This window comes from Nematolebias whitei, chromosome 13, assembly GCF_014905685.2.
Source record: "Nematolebias whitei isolate Nwh7 chromosome 13, NemWhi1, whole genome shotgun sequence".
Taxonomy (NCBI): domain Eukaryota; kingdom Metazoa; phylum Chordata; class Actinopteri; order Cyprinodontiformes; family Rivulidae; genus Nematolebias; species Nematolebias whitei.
In genome coordinates, this window is record NC_056510.1 from 35,594,046 (window position 1) to 35,614,729 (window position 20,684).

At 40.9% G+C, this 20,684-nt stretch overlaps 1 protein-coding gene across 1 annotated transcript in view; it reads left to right on the forward strand.

The window, feature by feature from the left end:
- Nucleotides 1-240: 240 nt before the first annotated feature.
- vwa8 (von Willebrand factor A domain containing 8) overlaps nt 241-20,684 on the forward strand; it is a 152,043-nt gene continuing 131,599 nt past the window's right edge. The window contains exons 1-10 of the mRNA XM_037686695.1: nt 241-401; nt 3,168-3,245; nt 3,335-3,465; nt 7,751-7,861; nt 13,182-13,349; nt 13,702-13,866; nt 18,964-19,013; nt 19,090-19,198; nt 19,282-19,386; nt 19,516-19,644. Of these exons, the coding sequence (XP_037542623.1) occupies nt 263-401; nt 3,168-3,245; nt 3,335-3,465; nt 7,751-7,861; nt 13,182-13,349; nt 13,702-13,866; nt 18,964-19,013; nt 19,090-19,198; nt 19,282-19,386; nt 19,516-19,644 (1,185 nt within the window). The 5' untranslated portion in view covers nt 241-262. The remainder of the gene's footprint in view (nt 402-3,167; nt 3,246-3,334; nt 3,466-7,750; nt 7,862-13,181; nt 13,350-13,701; nt 13,867-18,963; nt 19,014-19,089; nt 19,199-19,281; nt 19,387-19,515; nt 19,645-20,684) is intronic.

The window sequence follows — 20,684 nt, forward strand, 5'->3', positions numbered from 1 at the left end:
GATTTTATGTTGTATTAAATGTTGTATCATATTAAATTATAAAATTTAGAATTAAGGTAGACTCAGCGGAACTATCGTTTAACCGACCCTAAATCCGACGGTAGACATTAGTGAAGGACCACGTTGTCCTTCCGTTATTTTCGTCCGGACCTGTCATACGTGATCAGACTACCGGTAAAGGGGAGAGGGCCTCTTCAGACTGCAATGCAACTCAAAGCCGGTACTTTTTAGTTTCATACGGACAAACTCGAACTGTTCAGGGATGCACTCCCAGTTACTGCGCGGTGGCGCAGCGGCCGCTGTCGCTGCTCGAAGAGTCCGGATCATCATGGGTTCAGTTCTGGGACGAGACGGCTGGATGTGGAGGACGCATGAGGTCAAACTTCTCTGCACGTCCGCAGGTATTCTCTCAGCTTTAGTTGTTTAGTTCAACAACAGGTTCAACAGACGGAGGACCCAGCTTTGCAGGGTTCCCAGCAACTCTGGAAATCAGAGAAAACCTGGAAACTGACTTTCACATTTTACAGACAGGGAAAACTCAAGGAAACTGAGACTATGCGAAAACTCAGGGAATTTGAATTTGAACTTCTGATTAAAAGATGCTCTTTCTGAGATTTTAACGTGTAAATGATAGTATTCAATTATCAATGGACTCAATTATCATTGAGTCCATTCTGCATCTACAAAGTACAGGATCTTTGCTGATTGGTGGCTTTTTAGCATCAGATAATTAATTAGGCTTAGGCTACAGTAAAGTTACAGTCATCTCTGAAAACCCAATAAGTACAAGTATGTACTTAATGGTATATACTTGTACATAAAGGCCTGTTTGAGAAGCAAATTGACTAAACCTGAACCACAGTAAGTTAATGTAACTTGTACTCTATGGTTAAATCATGTAAACAGTTAAAGTGCTTTTCTGTTAAAAATGTTTTATTAATTAATGCACATTGGATCCAGTCCTTCCAGTTATTATTAGTTAGTTATTAGTTATTAGTTAGTTATTAATAATTGGCAGCATGACGGCTCAGTGGTTAGCACTGTTGCCTCACAGCAGGAAGGTCCTGGGTTCAATTCCCAGTTGGACCTGTGGTCTTTATGTGGAGTTTGCATGTTCTTCTTGTGCTTGTGTGGGTTTTCTCCAGGTGTTCCGGCTTCCTCCTACAGATCAAAAACATGCATGTTAGGCTGCCTTCAGGCCCAGGCCTCCCTTGCAAAAGAGATCTGTGATCTTAGTGAGATTTTCCTGGTTAAATAAAAGTTCATGAATTAGTAGTCCAGCTCAACTACATTGGATCATGTCTTGAAAGAGTACCACAAAGCATTAAGTGCTCTCCAGCTGACATATTGAACGTCTCAGTGTTTACTGGACAATATCCAATGTTTGTATGCTATTACTAATAGTAATAGCATACAAACATTGTAAATCTTCTTTTCTTCTTCTTTTGGCTGCTCCCTGCGTTAGGGGTCGCCACAGTGAACTAAGTCGCACGAAGACTTGGCAGTTATTTTTACGCTGGATGCTCTTCCTGACGCAAACACAGACCACCGAGCTACCACAGCCCTCTGTGTGGAGCAGAGAGCTGCTATCTAGGACTCCCGGAGGAGCAGATGGTGGGGGTTAAGGGCCTTGCGCTAGGGCCCAGAGTGGGACAAATGAGAGTGGGGGCAGGTGTGATTGTAAATAATTACAGTAATTTACTATAATTATAATTTCATAATAATGATGTGGAGATGATGATTATTGGGGGAGAAGCGGTCAGTTATAATAAACAACACCAATTTGTAACCCCATTCATAACTCATAAAGTTCCATCCATCCATTATCTTTACCCTCTTCTTCCGTTATGGGTCGTGGGGGTCACTGGTGCCCATACCCAGCAATCACTGTGGGAGAGGCAGGGGACACCCTGGACAGGTCTACAGTCCATCACAGGGACACATAGAGACAAACGAGACAAACAACCATTCACTCTCTCACTCACACTTAGAGACAATTTAGAGTTACCAATCATGCATTTTGGATCTGTGGGAGGAAACCAGAGTACCTGGAGAAAATCCATGAATGCACAAAGAGAACATGTAAACTCCACACAGAAAGGTCCCGGGCCAAGATTTGAACCGGGGCGACCTGCTTCCTGAGAGGCGGCAGCTCTACCAGCTGCACCACCGTGCTGCCCTAACTTGTAACATTCTAAAGTTAAATCACTGACCGCTACAATAAATCATTTGCTCGCCAACTAAGATGCTACGCTCTAAACGTTTCATGAGACTGAAATATCTCCTGGAATTTCAAGATTTACTGAGGGGAAAAATCAGGGGAATCCAGGACCATTACTAGTTATTTAATAAATAAATATCTAATTATTAACTGCTCATTATTAACTGAATATCAACCGATTATTCCAATCTCTAAAAAACCCACTTTTAAACATTTATTACAGAGCATTTGCTGAAAATTTCATAACATTCTCTAACAATATAAAGAAACTGGGCTAATTTCAGTGATCATTTTTCAATTTTTCCACATCATTGAATAGAAATTCACTACATAATTTCAGAATGCACCAGTGACCTCCATGACCTGGAAAGGAAGAAGTGGGTAAAGATATTGGATTGACTCTTATAGCTCTCCTATACCAGTTTATCTACTTCATCTCCAAATGTAGAATGAATGACGCCTGCATCTGAACATAAAGTGAAACCACAGCCCTGTTTTTTTGTGATACAAAAGCACTTTTTGTTTGTTCACCTACACTTGGTTTGGTTCTAAAAGGTTATTTCTACTAATCAGAAAACTATTGTTTGTAAAGTTTGTTGTTTTTTATCCCAGCAGACAGTTTGATCTGGCTCAGGAAAAGTCAGTGGAACTCTAGTAAAATAATTTCTATTCTTGGTACTTTTTTCTGTCCTGTTGCAACTTCTCAGTATTTTCTACCCAGATGAAAATGACCTCACATACATGTGGTCTTTTTCACAATAAACACTGCTTAGTTTTTGTATGAAGTGGATAAAAATACATTTTAGAAACTTTTTGTGAACAATGACTTCAGAAAAGTTTTGTTTCCAAATTATTTTTTTTAAATACGTCTTTAGATAGTTTTCCAGATAGACACCTGTAGAACATTAGTGTATCAATAGTTTTTCAACCTTTTTCCTTTTTGTAGGCGACACGGTGAACATTGGTGAGATCACTTATGTACTCAAAACACCACAGAACCCAGAATTTGTTCCTCTCAAATACCGTAAGTATTACATTTTCAGAATCCTTCATCATTTAGTGATGCCTGATGTATACTGGTGTAATAAGATTTTTCTTGTCTGGGGTTTCTAGTTTCAGACTCGCTGCCACAAACTGTGATTCAACACCTTCGATGGATCATGCAGAAAGACCTTTTAGGCCAAGATGTGTTTCTCATTGGACCCCCAGGACCCCTGAGACGATCCATAGCGATGCAGTACATTGTGAGTTCTGACATTTCACATACACACAGAAGTGATCAAAATACTTCATTAGATATGATGTGAATGAAACTGTTTGCTGGTGATAATAAATAAAATACACAACTTGCACTAATCTCTTTGTTCGCAACTCACCTAAAATTAAAATGTTAGAGTTGCACTTAAAAATGTAAATATTATTTATAATAATGATAATAATCCTTTTAATATATTTTTTGCCAGTTTACACATCCATCCATAATCTGCTGCTTGTCCTTACTTAGTTGGGGTGACATTGGAGCCCATGTAAAGCCAAGCCATCTCACCTGGACAACAGAGCAATACACACCAATGCTTAGCACACAACTACATATTAAACACAGGGCGTGCACACATGTGAGAGCAGCCTGGTGCTGCCATGTGAATGGAGGACAGCAGAGCTGGTTCGTGGAAGGCTCACCGTCATTGTTACCTCCTGAGCTACCGTATTTTCACTGTATAAGTTGCACCTTCCACCAGCAGTCACATGCCGACGTGTCCCTGGGCAAGACACTGAACCTCTTGTTGCCTCCGATGTGTGCCCCATCGGTGTATGAATGTGATGAAGCTCTGATTAGTCTCTTTAGAATGATTTGTTCAATTAGCTTTGTAGAGATCTAGTAGAGTGCTGCATGAATGGGTAAATGAGGGCACAGATTGTGTTGTAAAGCACTATCTCAATAAGATAGAAAGGCGCCATATAAGTACAGTCCATTTACCTTTTTGCATAAATTATCATGCCCTGCGACTTATACAGTGAAGCGACATATTTATGTTTTTTCCCATATTTATAACCAATTTTTGGCTGAGATCTGATGATTTCATTCATTCCGACATGGAAAATATTGAACATGACCATTTTCAGCCACTAGAGGGCTCTCGACTAGTATACCATACCATACCATACCATACCAATTTATTTATATAGCACTTAAAACAGCAACAAGGCCAACCAAAGTGCTGTACAAAAGAACCAAACATGCACAGCAGACAGGAAAACATAAAATAGAAATACAGATACAAATAGCAGCAGAAGCTAACTAAAATGGCCAACAGAGTAGAGAACAGACCGGACCAAAACAAATCACACCGTGTTAAAGGCAAGCGAATAGAAGTGGGTCTTCAAGCGAGACTTAAAGACTGAGAGTGTGGGAGCCTGCCGGACACTCAGTGGCAACTCATTCCACAGTCGTGGACCTGCAACAGAGAAAGCCCTGTCACCTCTGAGCTTACGACGGGTTTCTGGGACTGAGAGAAGCATCTGGTCTGCTGACCTCAGAGAGCGCGGTGGGACATATGGCTGCAGAAGATCAGTGAGATAGGATGGGGCGGAACTGTTCAGTGATTTAAAAACATACATGAGAATTTTGAAATGGATCCGAAGGTGAATGGGTAGCCAGTGCAGGGAGGCCAAAACTGGCGTGATGTGCTCTCTATAGCCTGTACCAGTTAAAAATCGGGCTGCAGCATTTTGGACCAGTTGTAGACGAGCAATGGAGGACTGACTGATTCCAAACAGAAGTGAATTGCAGTAATCAAGCCTAGATGTTATGAAGGCGTGGATCACTGTCTCGAGGTTCTTTTTGGAGAGTATAGGCTTCAGCTTAGACAGCCGTCTCAGCTGAAAAAAACAGGATTTGACCATCATGTTTACGTGACTGTTGAGTTTTAAGGACGGGTCCATTATCACCCCCAGATTAGTGACCTTTTGTTTCTCTAGCGGGGCTAGAGAGAAAAGGTCAATGTCATAGTTCATGAGTGAGCCATGACATTGGTTCACATAATATGGAAAACTTGATAAAGAAACTGAAAGTTAAACTGGGTTTCTTTTTCAGAAACAAATCCTGTCTAACCCTGAATGCTAGAAAACGCCTTGTATCTGTGACTTTCCTTCCCTCCATTACGGTGACATTATTTACATGAACGCTCCTACAAGAACCCTGCAGATGTTGGATGCTGTCTATCATGGTGCACTAAGATTCATAACTGGCTGTGATTATCGTACCCACCACTGCACCCTGTATTCACTGGTTAACTGGACATCATTAACTTCACGCAGACTCTCTCACTGGTACATTTTCATCTTTAAATCACTTCTTGGTCTGTTGCCTTCATACATCTCCTCCTACATGTCTCTGCGTGAGTGCAGCTACGGAGTGCGCTCTCAGGACATTATTACCTGCAGTGTTCCCTCAATGAGGACTGAACTAGGCAAAAGGGCCTTCTCCTATTCCGCTCCTGTTTCCTGGAATATCTTACAAAAAGATTTGAAGCTCTCAACCTTGACCTCTCTAAGTGTCTTTAAGAATCTGTTGGACATCTGGCAGGGTCCAATGCTGACATGTTCCTGTTGTTAGTTTTCTACATTTGTCTTGGAATCTAGCTGTTTTTTGTTTTGTTACCTTTTCCTTTTAGCCATCCTATTTGTTAAAAAAAAAAAAACCTGTAGTATGCTTTTTTATAACTGTTTATTGTTGTTGCTGTTGTCTATTGTTGTCATCTTTCTTTGTTGAAATCAGGTCTCTCTTGTAAATGAGTCCTCGAGGCTCAATGGGATTTACCTGTATAAATAAAGGTTGATTCCTAATATGGCAAGCCAAGTGTCTTATTAATAGGTAAAAATGGTTATTAATGAGACACTTGGCTTGCCATATAATGCTACCTTTGTCTCGCTCCGGCAGTCCTGGAGCAAACGTCAAATCAGCTGCATTTCACCATGCCACCCAGGCGAAATGCAGCTGATTTGACCATTAAAGTGCATTTATTAAGGAAAAGTTAAACAGACACACCTTTGCTATAATGTCAAGCAAACAAATAATTGTTTTTAGGTGGTTGGTTATCTTGGTGAATTTTGAAGAAATGCACAGCGATTTCTCCCTCTGCGTGCTGCCGCAGCTGCAAATCGGCTTTTGAAATGCAAATGATTTGATCGTTAAAGTCCTTTTATTATGGAAAAGTTAAACACCTTTGCTATAATTTCGAGCAAACAAATAATTGTTTTCAAGTGGGTATCTTGTTAAATTCTTGTTAAAGTCCTCCTGTGCATGCTCCCGTGGCCACCATTTGACAGCCAATCAATTTTTGGCACAACACCGGCCCACGTTTCTGAGTTGTCAGCAGTGACCCATAATAGATACTTATACCGCGGAGCAACTTATTTATGTTTTTTTTCCACTTTATTAGACATATTTGGACTGATGCGACTTATACAGCGGTGCAATGTGTATGGTGGCAAGTACGGTTATAGTGTTACCATACCATACCATTTTATTTATAGAGCACTTAAAACAGCGACAAGGCCAACCAAAGTGCTGTACAGACAGAACAACAGACAACACACAAAGCAATATACAAAATTATGTAAATCAAAAATATAGACATAAAAATTACTGTCACACTTAACAACTTTTTAGCTTTGTGTTTTAGTCTCAACTGCAGTCTATTTAAGTCATCGCCCCAGAATGCATTACTCCGCTAAAATAATGGCGACGCTCCTAGATGAAAATTGTAATATAAATACATACATTTTTAAGTAACTGTGAGTTTTCATAGGTCACATACAACTTTTAATAGAATAGAGAAATAACAACATATTAAGGGCCACATGTGCAGATAGTTGAAGATCTCTTTAACACTGAGCATTTGGTTCCGTAAAGGCTGGTTACATTGCGCTTTATCAACTCTCTGTGTCTAAATCTTCAATTTGCTTCAGTTCAGTTTTGTTTATATAGCACCAATTCACAACAAATGTTTGTCATGACACGGTACAAAAACATTCACATAATTATTAAATGCCAATTAGTAAAAAACTATCTACCTAAGGAAGCCAGCAGATTGCATTGAATCTCCATTTTGTAACAACCTCCCGTCCTGAGCCAGCAGACCGACGACAGTGGAAAGGAAACACTCCCTTTTAAGAGAAAAAACCCTCCAGCCAAACAAGAGTGTGCATATGTGCAGTAAAAAGCCATCATTCGCAGAGTCCTGATACCCAGATTATCCATGGTAGCTGCAGCCAAAAACATTTCCAGGCCGTTTCTGAAGATTAAGTAAGCAAAGACTCCTGTTACTGGTTTTAGGACAAATGTTCAAAATGCCTTTGTCCAGCTTTGTTAATTTGATAAGAATAGAACAAATGAAAATATGTGACATTATTTCAGGTTGTGGGATGGGTTGAATAAAAGCTAAAAAAAACTTGTTTAGACTCGCATAAAAAGTGTTATGTGGTCACTTAAATGTAACATAATTGATGCCCCTTGTTTTTATCCAGGAGTTGACCAAGCGAGAAGTAGAATATGTGGCACTGTCCAGGGACACCACAGAGAATGACCTGAAGCAACGGAGAGAGATTCAATCAGGGACGGCTTTCTACATAGACCAGGTAAATGTGTTTTTCATTTGATCCAAAAAGCATAATCTGAGTGTGGCATAAAACTTCTCTACAGATCTGATTGGATTAGAGCAGATCAGATTACAGGTTTCTTTGTTGTGAGATACCTTAATCCAGGGGTGTCAAACTCACTTACAAAAAGGGGGCCAAAATTAAAAACTTTTTCAAACTAAGGGCCAATTTCAGAATCTATATGAACTAAAATCAGATACCCAACCCCAACATCTTTTCTTGGTTGCAGTTTCTTCAACAAGAGTTTGATTGGTCTCATTTGATGTTCTCTGTTGTGCTTTCGACATAATCAAAGATTACTGAAAATATTCAAGAGATAGAAGTATTTTACGTTTCACATGTCATCTTGGGAGGCCAGATAACATGTCAACGAGGGCCCGGGCCTTGAGTTAGACGCATATGCCTTAGGTCGTTTTCACACTAGATAGTCCGGTAGACTCGGTTCGGTTCGGGACCAATATTCATGAGCTTTTGTTTACATTTGAGCTGGTGCGTTTGCATTCACACTGCACTGTGCAGTCGAGTCAACCTGTTGAACCAACCTATTCCCCCGCTCGCCTGTGGGGGCGCTGCACCTAGAACTACTGAAATAAACAACACAAAAACCTCTGAAGACACGTCTTCTTCTTCTTCTGTAAATAAAAATAAAATGAAGTAGCATCAAGTTTTAGCAGTTTTAGGAGTTATATTTTGTCATCTTTCAAAAATGGACTTAGCATGAGCAGAAGATGAGACAGAAGACCATGGAGAATATTGTTTTTCCACACAAGGCAGCTGACGGCTCCATATAAGGTCAGAGAACTGCGTGTTTGTTTACCCTGCGGAGCGGGGCTCGGTCTGTTTACATTCACACTGCACTCGAACTGCGCTGGAGTTCGCTTCTACCGGACCGAGACCTAGGTTTTAGCCCGGGCCAGAGTTCGTCTTTTTGTTCCGTGACAGAGTTCGATGGCGCGTTCACACCTCCCTAAACGAACCGGACTTTCTAGGAAAACGAGCTAGAGTTCGATTAAAGTGGACTAAACAGGGCTAGTGTGAACGCACCCTTAATCTATTGTATTGTCATCAAGGAAATTGCAACAACTGTATCCATCCATCCATTTTCTTCTACTTGTTCCTGAGTCAGTTTGCAGAAGTAGCAGCTTGATCAGTGAGACCCAGCTGAGGCATTTTCAGGCCACATGAGAGGCATAGTCTTTCCCACCATGTGCTGGGTCTTCCATGGGGTCTCCTCCCAGTCTCACATGGCTGATTGGGAAGCAACTATAGGGCTTCCTTACCAGATGCCCGAACCACCTCAGCTGGCTCCTCTCAAAGGCACAGTAGGTCTTTTACAGCTTGACGGTCTCCCTTACTCAGGTCATTCACCACCACATTTGAGGATGGCTACCGCAAGAGAAGAGGCACAGAGACCTTGCGGCCACAGAAAAAAATCCAGCCACCTTAACTACAGAGGTGTGGAACAAAGTCCATTCTGACTCGACGCCCTCGGGATGCGGTTGAAGCTCTTTCAGAGATGTGAGTTGAAGAGCCTTCTGACAGGTTTTTCTGACAGGCATTTCCTGCAAGCTTCCACTGCACATTTGGGTCTACTGTATCTGCCCAACATCTTCCTCTGCCATCTGATCCGACTCACCACCAGGTGGTGATCAGTTGACAGCTCAGCTCCTTGCTTCACTCAAGGGTCTAAAACATATGGCCACAGATCATATGACACAACTACAAAGTCTATCATAAATGTGTAGCCTAGGGCGTCCTGGTGCCCCGTGCACTTATGGACACTCTTATGTTCAAACATGTTGTTTGTTATAGACAAACCACAAGTAGCACAGAAGTCTAACAACAGATCATCACTGTATCCATGTGATGAGCACAGTTCCCCATATCCGCTAAAAGCTAACAGTGGAATAAATTTTTCGTTTAGCAAATGTGCATTTTCGCTAACTTTGGAAACCTTTAACAGAATTAGCTTCTGCTGAACTAGGTCTAGCCAACTTTAAGTCCACTGACAAAATTCACAAGCTTGTTCCTTTCTGTTGTGCGTATGTTTTGAGGAGGTCATTTAGTATGCTATTACGGTAGCTTCCACATGTACACGTGACAAGATGTGTTTGGTCAACATAGCTTCAACTGGAGGGAGACGAAGACGTGTCATGCAGACTGAGTGACAGTCATTCTAACGGTTTAGCGTTTGCTTCGGCCGTTTTTTTTTTTCTTTTTTTTTTTTTTTACCTATTAATGGTTTAGCATTAGTGAGGCAAATTTTAATTAGCGGAATATGGGTTAGTGAAGCAAACGTTTATTCTTTTAACAGACTCTTATGTGAGGCTGTTTCTCTTAAACGTGAGGCTGTTTCTCTTAAACCCACGTATCAGCTCAAGTGTTTTCCTTCTAAATGGAGGACAGAACACAAAACTCATCTTGTGTTTCTCTATCTCTTGTCACCTGGGGTCACCCATACTTCTAATCATTATCTGACTATTTTTGTTCTTGCTACAGTTTTATAGTTTTGCTTCCCACATAACCTGCTACGTATTTATATGTTCACCTAATTACACGGCTGCTTACTCTGTGGTTGCCAAACTGTCTAGTTTCCTGCATCTTGATGTCAGATGTGCTTTTAAATTCTGCTGATGAAGAGATGCACACATACACATATGCTAACCAAACTCCTTAAAAAAATGGTGGCAGAAATTAGACCTTCTTAAAACAACATGGATTGTTTTTCAAAGTTTTTGGAGTAGTTGTATTACAAATACAATTGAAAGTCTAGCATTTCTTGAAGCACTGCATCCACCACCTTACATGTGACGTTAGACTAAAATCATTCTATGCTGTAAGAAGTTTTGGTCAGACTTTGTAAATGATGTTTGATCTTGTGACATTGGTTTTGCAAGATGTTTTAGTGCTCATGTGTTATGGATGTCTGTCTGCCACAACATCAATGTGAGTGCAGTGTATGTAAAACTAATGAGGTTGGTCTATTTTTGTGTTGGCTAAGGTCAGTGAGCTGTGGCAGCCGTCTTGACTTGGGTCGACTCCAAAATTTAATTATTTGCAGATGTACACAAGTGATTGCTTTTTGAGGGTCTCATTAACATCCTTCATGTCATTCTTGAGATATTTTGCTAACAGTCAGGGTTGATGCCAACTTTTTATGCTAAAGCAAAAATATTGCACAATGTGTTAAGTACAAAGTATGTGGTGGGGCTCAGTTACTGCCACACCTAAGTTTAGTTTAATATTTGTAAAACTGACTGAATTAAAACTGTTTTTGTGTTTGCTAACATTTTCTTGATTGGGAATGAATCCAAACTTTGATACGTTTAGATGTTCACCCAATGATCATTTTCTGAAAATTTTATTTTTCATTTATTTTATGTCGGGAGGTGGAAGGAATACTTCTCGGACCTTCTCAATCCCTCCTGCATGTCTTACATGTAGGAAGCTGAGTTGGGGGACTTTGGGGTTGGTCCGTCCATAACTGTGGCTGAGGTCGCCAAGGTAGTTAAAACTCTCAGAGGCGTCAAGGTTCCAGGAGTGGATATTCACCCTGATTTCCTTAAGGTTCTGGATGTTGTGGGGTTGTCTTTGTTGACACGCCTTTGCAATGTCGCGTGGACAGCAGGGGCAGTGTCACTGGATTAGCAGACTGGGGTGGGGGGACCGTAGGGTGTGCTCCAATTACAGGAGCATCACTCTCCTTAGCCTCCCTGATGAGGTCTTTTCAGGGGTACTAGAGAAGCGAGTCCCATCTTTGGTTGAACCTCAGATCCAGGAGGAACAATGTGGGTACTGTCCTATCCGTGGAACAGTGGATCAGCTCTTTATCCTCACTTGGGTCCTCGAAGGGTTATGGGAGTTTGCCCATACATGCGTTATGTGGATTTGGAGAAGGCATTCAACCGTGCTCCTCGGGGTACACTGTGGGGGGTGCTCCGTGAGTATGGGATTGGGGGCCCATTGTTACGGGCTGTTCGGTCCCTATACAAGCAGTGTGAGAGTTTGGTTCGCATTGCCGGTAGTAAGTCGGACCCCTTCAGGGTGGGAGTTGGACTCTGCAAGGGCTGCCCATTGTCACCGATTCTATTCATAACTTTTATGGACAGAATTTCTCGGTGCAGCCAGGGGGCGGAGGGATTCTGGTTTGGTGGCCTCAGGATTCCATCTCTGCTCTTTGCAGATGATGTGGTCCTGTTGGTGTCATTGTGCCATGATCTTCAGCTCTCACTGGAGATGTTCGCAGCTGAGTGTGAAGCGGCTGGGATGAGAATCAGCACCTCCAAATATGAGGTCATGGTCCTCAACCGGAAAAGGGTGGATTGCTCTCTTCAGGTCGAGGGTGAGTTTCTGCCTCAAGTGGAGGAGTTCAAGTATCTTGGGGTTTTGAGGGAAGAACGGAGCATGAGATTGACAGATGGATTGGTGCAGTATTTTGGACTCTGTACTGGTCCGTTGTGGTGAAGAGGGAGCTGAGCTGTAAGGCAAAGCTCTCTGTTTGCATTCCTATCCTCACCTGTGGTCATGACATGAGCTCTGGGTAGTGACTGAAAGAATGAGATTGTGGATACATGCGGTTGAAATAAGTTTCCTCCACAGGGTAGCTGGACTCTCCCTTAGAGATAGGGTGAGAAGTTCAGTTATCCAGGAGAGACTCCGAATAGAACTGCTGCTCCTCCACATCGAGAGGATTCAGTTGAGGTGGTTCGGGCATCTGGTAAGGATGCTTCCTGGGCGCCTCCCCAGGGAGGTTTCTTTGGGCTTGTCCGAAAGGGAGGAGACCCCGGGGAAGACCCAGGACATGCTGGAGAGACTATGTCTCTTGGTTGGCCTGAGAACACTGTGGAATCCTCCCCGAAGAGCTGGAGGAGGGGGCTGTGGAAAGAGATGTCTGGGCCTCCCTACTCAAGCTGCTGCCCCCACAACCCGACTTCGGAATAAGCGGAAGATAATGGATGGATGGATTGTTTCTATGAGATATTTTCTTGATACTACAGACAAACACACACATAATTGTCCTTTAGCCCAAGCTATTTATCATAATAAGCTTTGCACTTCTTATGGAACAAAGGCAGTGAAACCTCATTGATAGGTTCATTTTTGTATAAGAGCTCTTACATTTAAGTCAAAGGGTCTTTTTTTTACAATAAGGCATCAAATTTGACCTGAGGTTGAATCATTGTTTGCATCTGATGGAGGCGATTCACTTGTTTTCCTGATATATCTTCCTCTATAACCGTTTACTGAGATTTAACAAGCATCACTGGCTATATTTAATTGCCTGTCATGTTGTCTCTAGTGTGCGGTAAGAGCAGCAACACAAGGCCGAGTCCTGGTCCTGGAGGGGCTGGAGAAGGCAGAGCGAAACGTTCTACCTGTTCTCAACAATCTACTGGAGAACAGAGAGATGCAGCTGGAGGACGGACGCTTCCTGATGTCAGCGGAGCGTTACGACAAGTTGCTGCAGGTAACTCTAACCCCTAACTCAACAAGCCAAATGTATTCACCCATCTAACCCTCCCATTTCAGATAATCATTCTGACAATTATTTTAAGTTAACAAAATTAACAATGGCACATTTCAGCCATCATCATATGGGTGTTGTCTAAACTTCTTTTTTTTTTTTTAAATAATTTTGGCTGTATTTTATGAGGAATTTTCAAGGTAAATCTTCACACTTAGACCCTGGAATTTCTTACTAGTCCTTCAGTTTTCTTGTCTTTTAATTAAGAAGGACCGTCTCCAGAAAAACTCATTTAGTCTGCACATTACATACAATTTTATACCTTTTAAATAAAATGAGTTTTCATTCTTTGCAGGAGCATACCAAAGGAGAGCTGGACAGCTGGAAGATTGTTCGTGTTAGTGAGGACTTCAGAGTCATTGCTCTAGGTCTTCCTGTTCCCAAATACAAGGGCAACCCACTGGATCCTCCTCTTCGCTCTCGTTTTCAAGCCAGAGATATCTATTACCTTCCCTTCAAGGTCAGATGTCCAAGAACCTGTACATTGTTCAACACCAACAGTTTCCCACCACCAGCATGTCTCTGTAAGGAGATAAAATAAGGGTTGTCATGAAAGCAGCAGAAACTAAAGTAGTGTGGACAAATGTTATGGGCCTACCTTTTTATTGTGTGTGTGTGTGTACGCTCGTGCGTGTAGGTGTGTGTGTGTGTACGTTCATACTTAGTTTTTGTTGTGCTTTTAGAACCTTCTCTGGTATAATCACCTACTATGTCAGGACTGCTAGGCCTTATTTAGAACAAAACCCGATCCTAACACAATGAAATATCAACATATTTTTTTGGTTAGGTTTAGGATAAGGTTTGCATTAAGGTAGGACTGGGGTCTGGGTTAGGCTATAGAAATGCATGGAAGTCAAAATATCTAATAATTTTCTACTAAATGTACAAACATTGCAACCGGAAGCAATACCAGATTGTATTATTTAATAATTTGGACTCAATTGTAATTTGATTCTGCATAATGCTACACTCTGTAGAACAATATCTGCCATATAAACTAATATCTAGTAACCAATTCAATAAATAATGATGATTAATTTGTTTTTATAGGCTAATTTTTATTTGTAACAGTTAAAATTATTAGCTTCAATTATGGTCGGATCACATTCACATTGAGGTAAATAACATCAAATCTGATTACTTAGATCATAGATCATCTTAGATCTTAGATCATCTTAGATCATATAAGACAACTAGAGGGAGCAATGGTCACGTGACTTTGTGATTTATTACAGCACTGTTGGCCATAATTAGAATGGGCAAATGTCTGGACTTCACATTGTTGTAGATATAGGCAAAATAGGAAACAATAAGGCTGACTATGTAAAAATTGTAAAAAAAATAAAAAATAAAATAAAAATATATATGCACTACATATATATATATATATATATATATAGACAGACAGACAGACAGATAGACAGATAGATCAGAGTCAGAGTCAGAGTTTCTTTATTGTCATTCGCACCTCATGGGGTACATGTGGTGGAGCGAAATTATGTACACAAGGTCCCAGTTACATCCAACAATAAAATGTATAAGAAAAACAGTAATAACATCTAAGATATGAACTAAGAAAAACATCAACTAAATATACACTAAGCACTCATAACATAAAAACATTGAACATCAGCACAAACATGAACATGAGTCTGTGAGCAGATGTGCACGCATGAACACATCAACATTTAAACAGATCAGCAGCAACATTGAAACAGATCAGCAGCAACATGAAGTAATTTTTCACAGTGATTAATCTGGTTATAGATTCATGAGTCTAACAGCTTCAGGGTAGAAGCTGTTCCTCAATCTGGTGGTTCTGCACTTAACCTCCTTCCTGAGGGGAGCGGGGCAAAAAGTGTGTGTGCTGGGTGAGTGGGGTCTTTCATGATGCAGGTAGCCCTCTTCCTGCATCTAGAGGTGTAAATGTCTGTGATGGTGGGGAGACTGACTCCAACAGTCTTCTGTGCAGCCTTCACCACTCTCTGCAAAGCTTTTCTTTCTGCAGCTGTGCAGCCTCCATGCCACACGTTGATGCTGGAGCACAGGATGCTCTCCACTGCACACCTGTAGAAGGAGGTGAGGACTGAGCTTCCCAGACCAGCTCGTCTCAGCCGCCTGAGGAAGTAGAGTCTCTGATGAGCTTTCTTGATCAGGCTGGTGGTGTTGTTGCTCCAGCTGAGGTTGTCATTCATGTGCACACCCAAGTACTTGTAGCTGGAGACCACTTTCACCGCAGATCCTCTTATGTTCAGGGGGGTGTAGATGTTTTTGTTCCTTCTGAAGTCCACAATCATCTCCTTTGTCTTCTTCACCTTGATGTGAAGGTTATTCTCTTTGCACCAGCAAACCAGATAGATAGATAGATAGATAGATAGATAGATAGATAGATAGATAGATAGATAGATAGATAGATAGATAGATAGATAGATAGATGATAGATAGATAGATAGATAGATAGATAGATAGATAGATAGAAAGAAAGAAAGAAAGAAAGAAAGAAAGAAAGAAAGAAAGAAAGAAAGAAAGAAAGAAAGAAAGAAAGAAAGAAAGAAAGAAAGAAAGAAAGAAAGAAAGAAAATTAGTATAAAGCTGTGTGTGTTATGGTTGTAAAAACTGAAGAGAAAAAAGAAAATGTCTCATTTCACAAGTTAGGGTAGCGGACATGACATTGCTCCGACCCAGTAACCAGCATATAGCAGCAATTCGCCTTCTTGTTCTAATGTCTGACTTGTGATTCAAACGTATTTTCCCTCTGGCATCCTCATTATCAAAAATGTTGTCAAAAAAGAACAAAGTGGACAAGGTGTCGAGTCTTTCAAGAAATTAGACAAGTTCCTATTTATTTACGAAAGCGAATGGGAAACCTGTGCTTTGTAGGTATGCAGCAAGTTTCAGTCTTCAAGGAATATTATATCCAGCCAAGTATGAGACTCAGCATGGTGAAAAATACAACAAATCGCTAGGACAATTGAGACAAGAGAAGATAAACATGTTGATGGTGAGTCTTAAAAACGGTAATCTGTTTTAACCCAGAGCCAAGAGGTCAGCGAGGAAAACTGGACAGTTCATGAAGAGAACAGTGAAACCAGTAATGGAATTTGTCTCCACAATGGCTGCAGGACCTTGCGTCTGTGGTGGATATCACAGAGCACTTATATAATCTGAACAAACTATTGTGATGCCACATAAAAGTTTGTCACACAGCACACTGTATTATGGCAGCATACACACATTCAAGTTGAAGCTGATTTTGTGGGAAACAGTTGAACAAGCTCTTTTTTCCCCATCTTAGAGATATGTGTGCGACCAGAGTTAACATTGACATGAAATGGTACAGAGGCAAGATTATGGATTGCTGAGGGAGTTTGAAAGATGGTTTCAGGTCTTTGGTGAACTTGACAAAGTATTTTGTGGATTTTGCTCACCATTCACCGTCCTAGCTTCTGATATGCCGATTGAAATCCAACTTGAAAGAACTGATTTAAAGTGTGATATGGATTTGAAGGACAGAGTTGCCTCAGTGGGTTTGAACACTTTTTATCAGTATCCCTTGCCATGGTACACTAAATTAACAGCAGTTGTTGCAAAAGTTTTGTGCATGTTTGGGACTACCTGCCTTTGTGAACATGAGTTCTCTGTAATGATTATCAATAAAACAAAGCTGTGCCCATGACTCACACACAAACACCTAAATGGCATTATGACATTAGCTGCTACTCAGGATCCGATGCCTGATATTGATGCACTTGTGCAGGCTAAAATATGTCAAGCTTCAGGAGCTAATAAACAGTGAGTTAGTAAAGAACTTATAAAACCCTGCTTAAGAGAGCTTTTGCACATTGGATATATGTATTTCTCTGAAAAATTACATTTTCTGTAGTTATATGTAAAATACTGAATCTTGTGCAATGAAATGTTTGTCAGCTTCTTACTACAAAAGAGTTTGGTGTGGTAGAATTCTATCTCTCGTGCACTGCAACAAATTTTATGCATTTTTTGTACAAATATTTTATATATATGGCAGGAATGGTTCAACGTACAAACCGGATTCCAAAAAAGTTGGGACATTAAACAAATTGTGAATAAAAACTGAATGCAATGATGTGGAGGTGCCAAAATCTAAAATTTTATTCAGAATAGAACACAAATCACAGATCAAAAGTTTAAACTGAGAGAATGTATCATATTAAGGGAAAAATCTGTTGTTTCCAAATTTCATGGTGTCAACAAATCCCAAAAAAGTTGGGACAAGTCCATTTTTACCACTGTGTGGCATCCCCCCTTCTTCTTACAACACTCAACAGACGTCTGGGGACAGAGGAGACCAGTTTCTCAAGTTTAGAAATAGGAATGCTCTCCCATTCATGTCTAATACAGACCTCTAACTTAACATAGTTCTCTGCATGAATGGTGCCTTTTCAGACATGCAAGCTGCCCATGCCACAAGCGCTCATGCAACCCCATACCATCAGTGATGCAGGCTTCTGAACGGAGCGTTGATAACAACTTGGGCTATCCTTGTCCTCTCTGGTCCGGATGACATGGCGTCCCAGTGTTCCATAAAGAACTTCAAATCGTGACTCATCTGACCACAGAACAGTCTTCCATTTTGCCACACTCCATTTTAAATGACCCCTGGCCCAGTGCAAACGTCTGAGCTTGTGGAGCTTGCTTAGAAATGGCTTCCTCTTTGCACTGTAGAGTTTCAGCTGGCAACGGCGGATGGCACGGTGGATTGTGTTCACTGACAATGCTTTCTGGAAGTACTCCTGAGCCCATTCTGTTATTTCCTTGACAGTGGCATTCCTGTTTGAGGTGCAGTGACGTTTAAGGGCCCGGAGATCACGAGCATCCAGTAGAGTTTTACGGCCTTGACCCTTACGCACAGCGATTGTTCCAGATTCTCTGAATCTTTTGATGATGTTATGCACGGTTGATGATGATAACTTAAGTCTTTGCTATTTTACGCTGGGTAACACCATTCTGGTATTGCTGCACTATCTCTCTGTGCAACAATGGTGGAATTGGTGATCTTCTTACCATGTGGGCTTCTGAGAGACACTGACACTCTGAGAAGCTTTTTTTATACCCAATCATGTTGTCAATTGACCTAATTAGTGTTAATTGGTCTTCCAGCTGTTTGTTATATGCTCAATTTCCTTTTCCCAGCAACTTATTGCTACTTGTCCCAACTTTTTTGGGATTTGTTGACACTGTGAAATTTTGAATCAACATATTTTTCCTTTAAAATGTTACATTTACTCAGATTAAACTTTTGATCTGTCATCTATGTTATATTACAAATAAAATATTGACATTTGTCATCTCCACATCATTGCATTCAGTTTTTATTCACAATTTGTTTAGTGTCCCAACTTTTTTGGAATCCGGTTTGTAATATTCATCTTCAAATTCCTGTAATGAAATGTTTTGTCCTTTTGCTGATCCACTGTTAGTACCTTAGGTGTGGACTCCTCCCCTTTGATAATGTTTGGGGAAATGCTGTCTTTTAAAGGGTATAGCTCTTCCATAATTTTTGTTTTTATATTTTAAGGACCAGCTTGAGATGCTGTATGCAGCTGGACCGAATGTTTCTGCAGAAAGGTAGTGTAAGAAGCTAATATGTAAAACGGCTTCCTGATCATTTTCAGAATATTTACATTGTGTCTTGTTGTGTCAGAGTGTCCCAGCTGCTGTCACTTGCCATGACGCTGTGCTCACAAGAATCATCTAGTTTGGGCCTCCCCGACTTTCCTGTGGACAACCTGATTTCTGCACTTCATGTTCTGGTCAGACTTAAGGAAAAATAATTATTGTCTGAAGTTTGAAAAGGAAAACAAATATAATGATTTTATTTTTCTTTGTGCTGCAGAATATTTTCCCAATGCTGTCCTCCCAGCAGCTAATTCAGAGACTTTATCCATACAAGAGTATTTTAGGAAAAGATGGGCACACTGCTGTGGAAGGCGTGTTAAGTGTAAGTGCACTTATATAAGCAGTCCAAGTGTGATCTTTGCATGGTTGCATGTAATGTGTGTACAGTATGATATGTGATGCAGATGCATTGCTTATACAGTAGCACAGTCACTTCTTGTGGTGTTTTCAGAGGTTTGAGCTTTTGGACAGCTGTCATCGCTCAGCTCCCGGTACTGTTCTGAGTGTGTCTATGGCAAAAGAATTAAAAGGCCATGCAGATGTCACAGTCCGGGTCGCAGACGAGGACATCACCTTCCAGGTAAGACACTGTGAAACTGTTTTTGTTGCTCTGTCATGACCTGGAATTAACAAAGTTTGTATCTTTGATTAACACAAAATACCTACCAGTTTAAAGGTGCAAAATATATTTAATGTTACAAAAAAAGCATGCTTTATGCAATTTCATGTCAAGTAATTACTCCCTGGATCCTTTTGAGAGCAGTTACAGCTGCAAGTCTTTAAGTTAACAACCTTCATCATTGTCTTCCACTTTTCTGGGTCCTGGTCATTATAGTAGCAGCCTTAGCATGGAAAACCAGACCATCCTCTCTCCTGCAGCTTTTCCAAGGGGATCTCAAAGTTTTCCTGGGCCAATTGAAAAATACAATTCTTTTAAAGCATTCTGGGTCTGCCTCATGATGCCCGAAGGACATACCTAAAAATACCTCCACTGAGAGTCATCCTAATCAAATGTTTAAACCATCTCAATTGGCTCCTCTCAATGTGTAGGAGCTGTGGTTCTACTCTACTCTAATATTTTTTTCTTAGGCAATTGTCCATGTATTCATATATACAGCGCTTTGAGAGAATTCATACCAATTTAACTTTTCTTTACATTTCACCCCATTACAAACATAAACTATATCACTGTGTATCACACAGTGATACACAGTGATATATCAGTGATGCCTCTCAGAAGCAGAAAATGGGGAAAAAAGCATTGTTTTAAGGAAATCTGGAAAACTCCCTCACAATTATCTGAGGGTCTACAGCCACTAGTTTTAGTGAGTCTTTAGTCACCAGTTTCAGTGGGTTCCCAACCACCAGTTTCAGTGGGTCTCCAACCACCAGTGTCAGTGGATCTCCAGCCACCAGTGTCAGTGGGTCTTCAGTCACCACTTTCCATGGGTCTTTTACCATTGTCTACAGGGAGTTTCAAGTCCTCAGGGGGCTGCAAATTCTCAGAGTCTCCAGTGTTGCAACTATCATGTGTGTGTCAGTTTCTGTTCTTGATCATCCTGAATGTCCTGAAGCACCAGATCAAGGTTCTAATTCCCCAGAGTCTCCCAGTTCCTGATT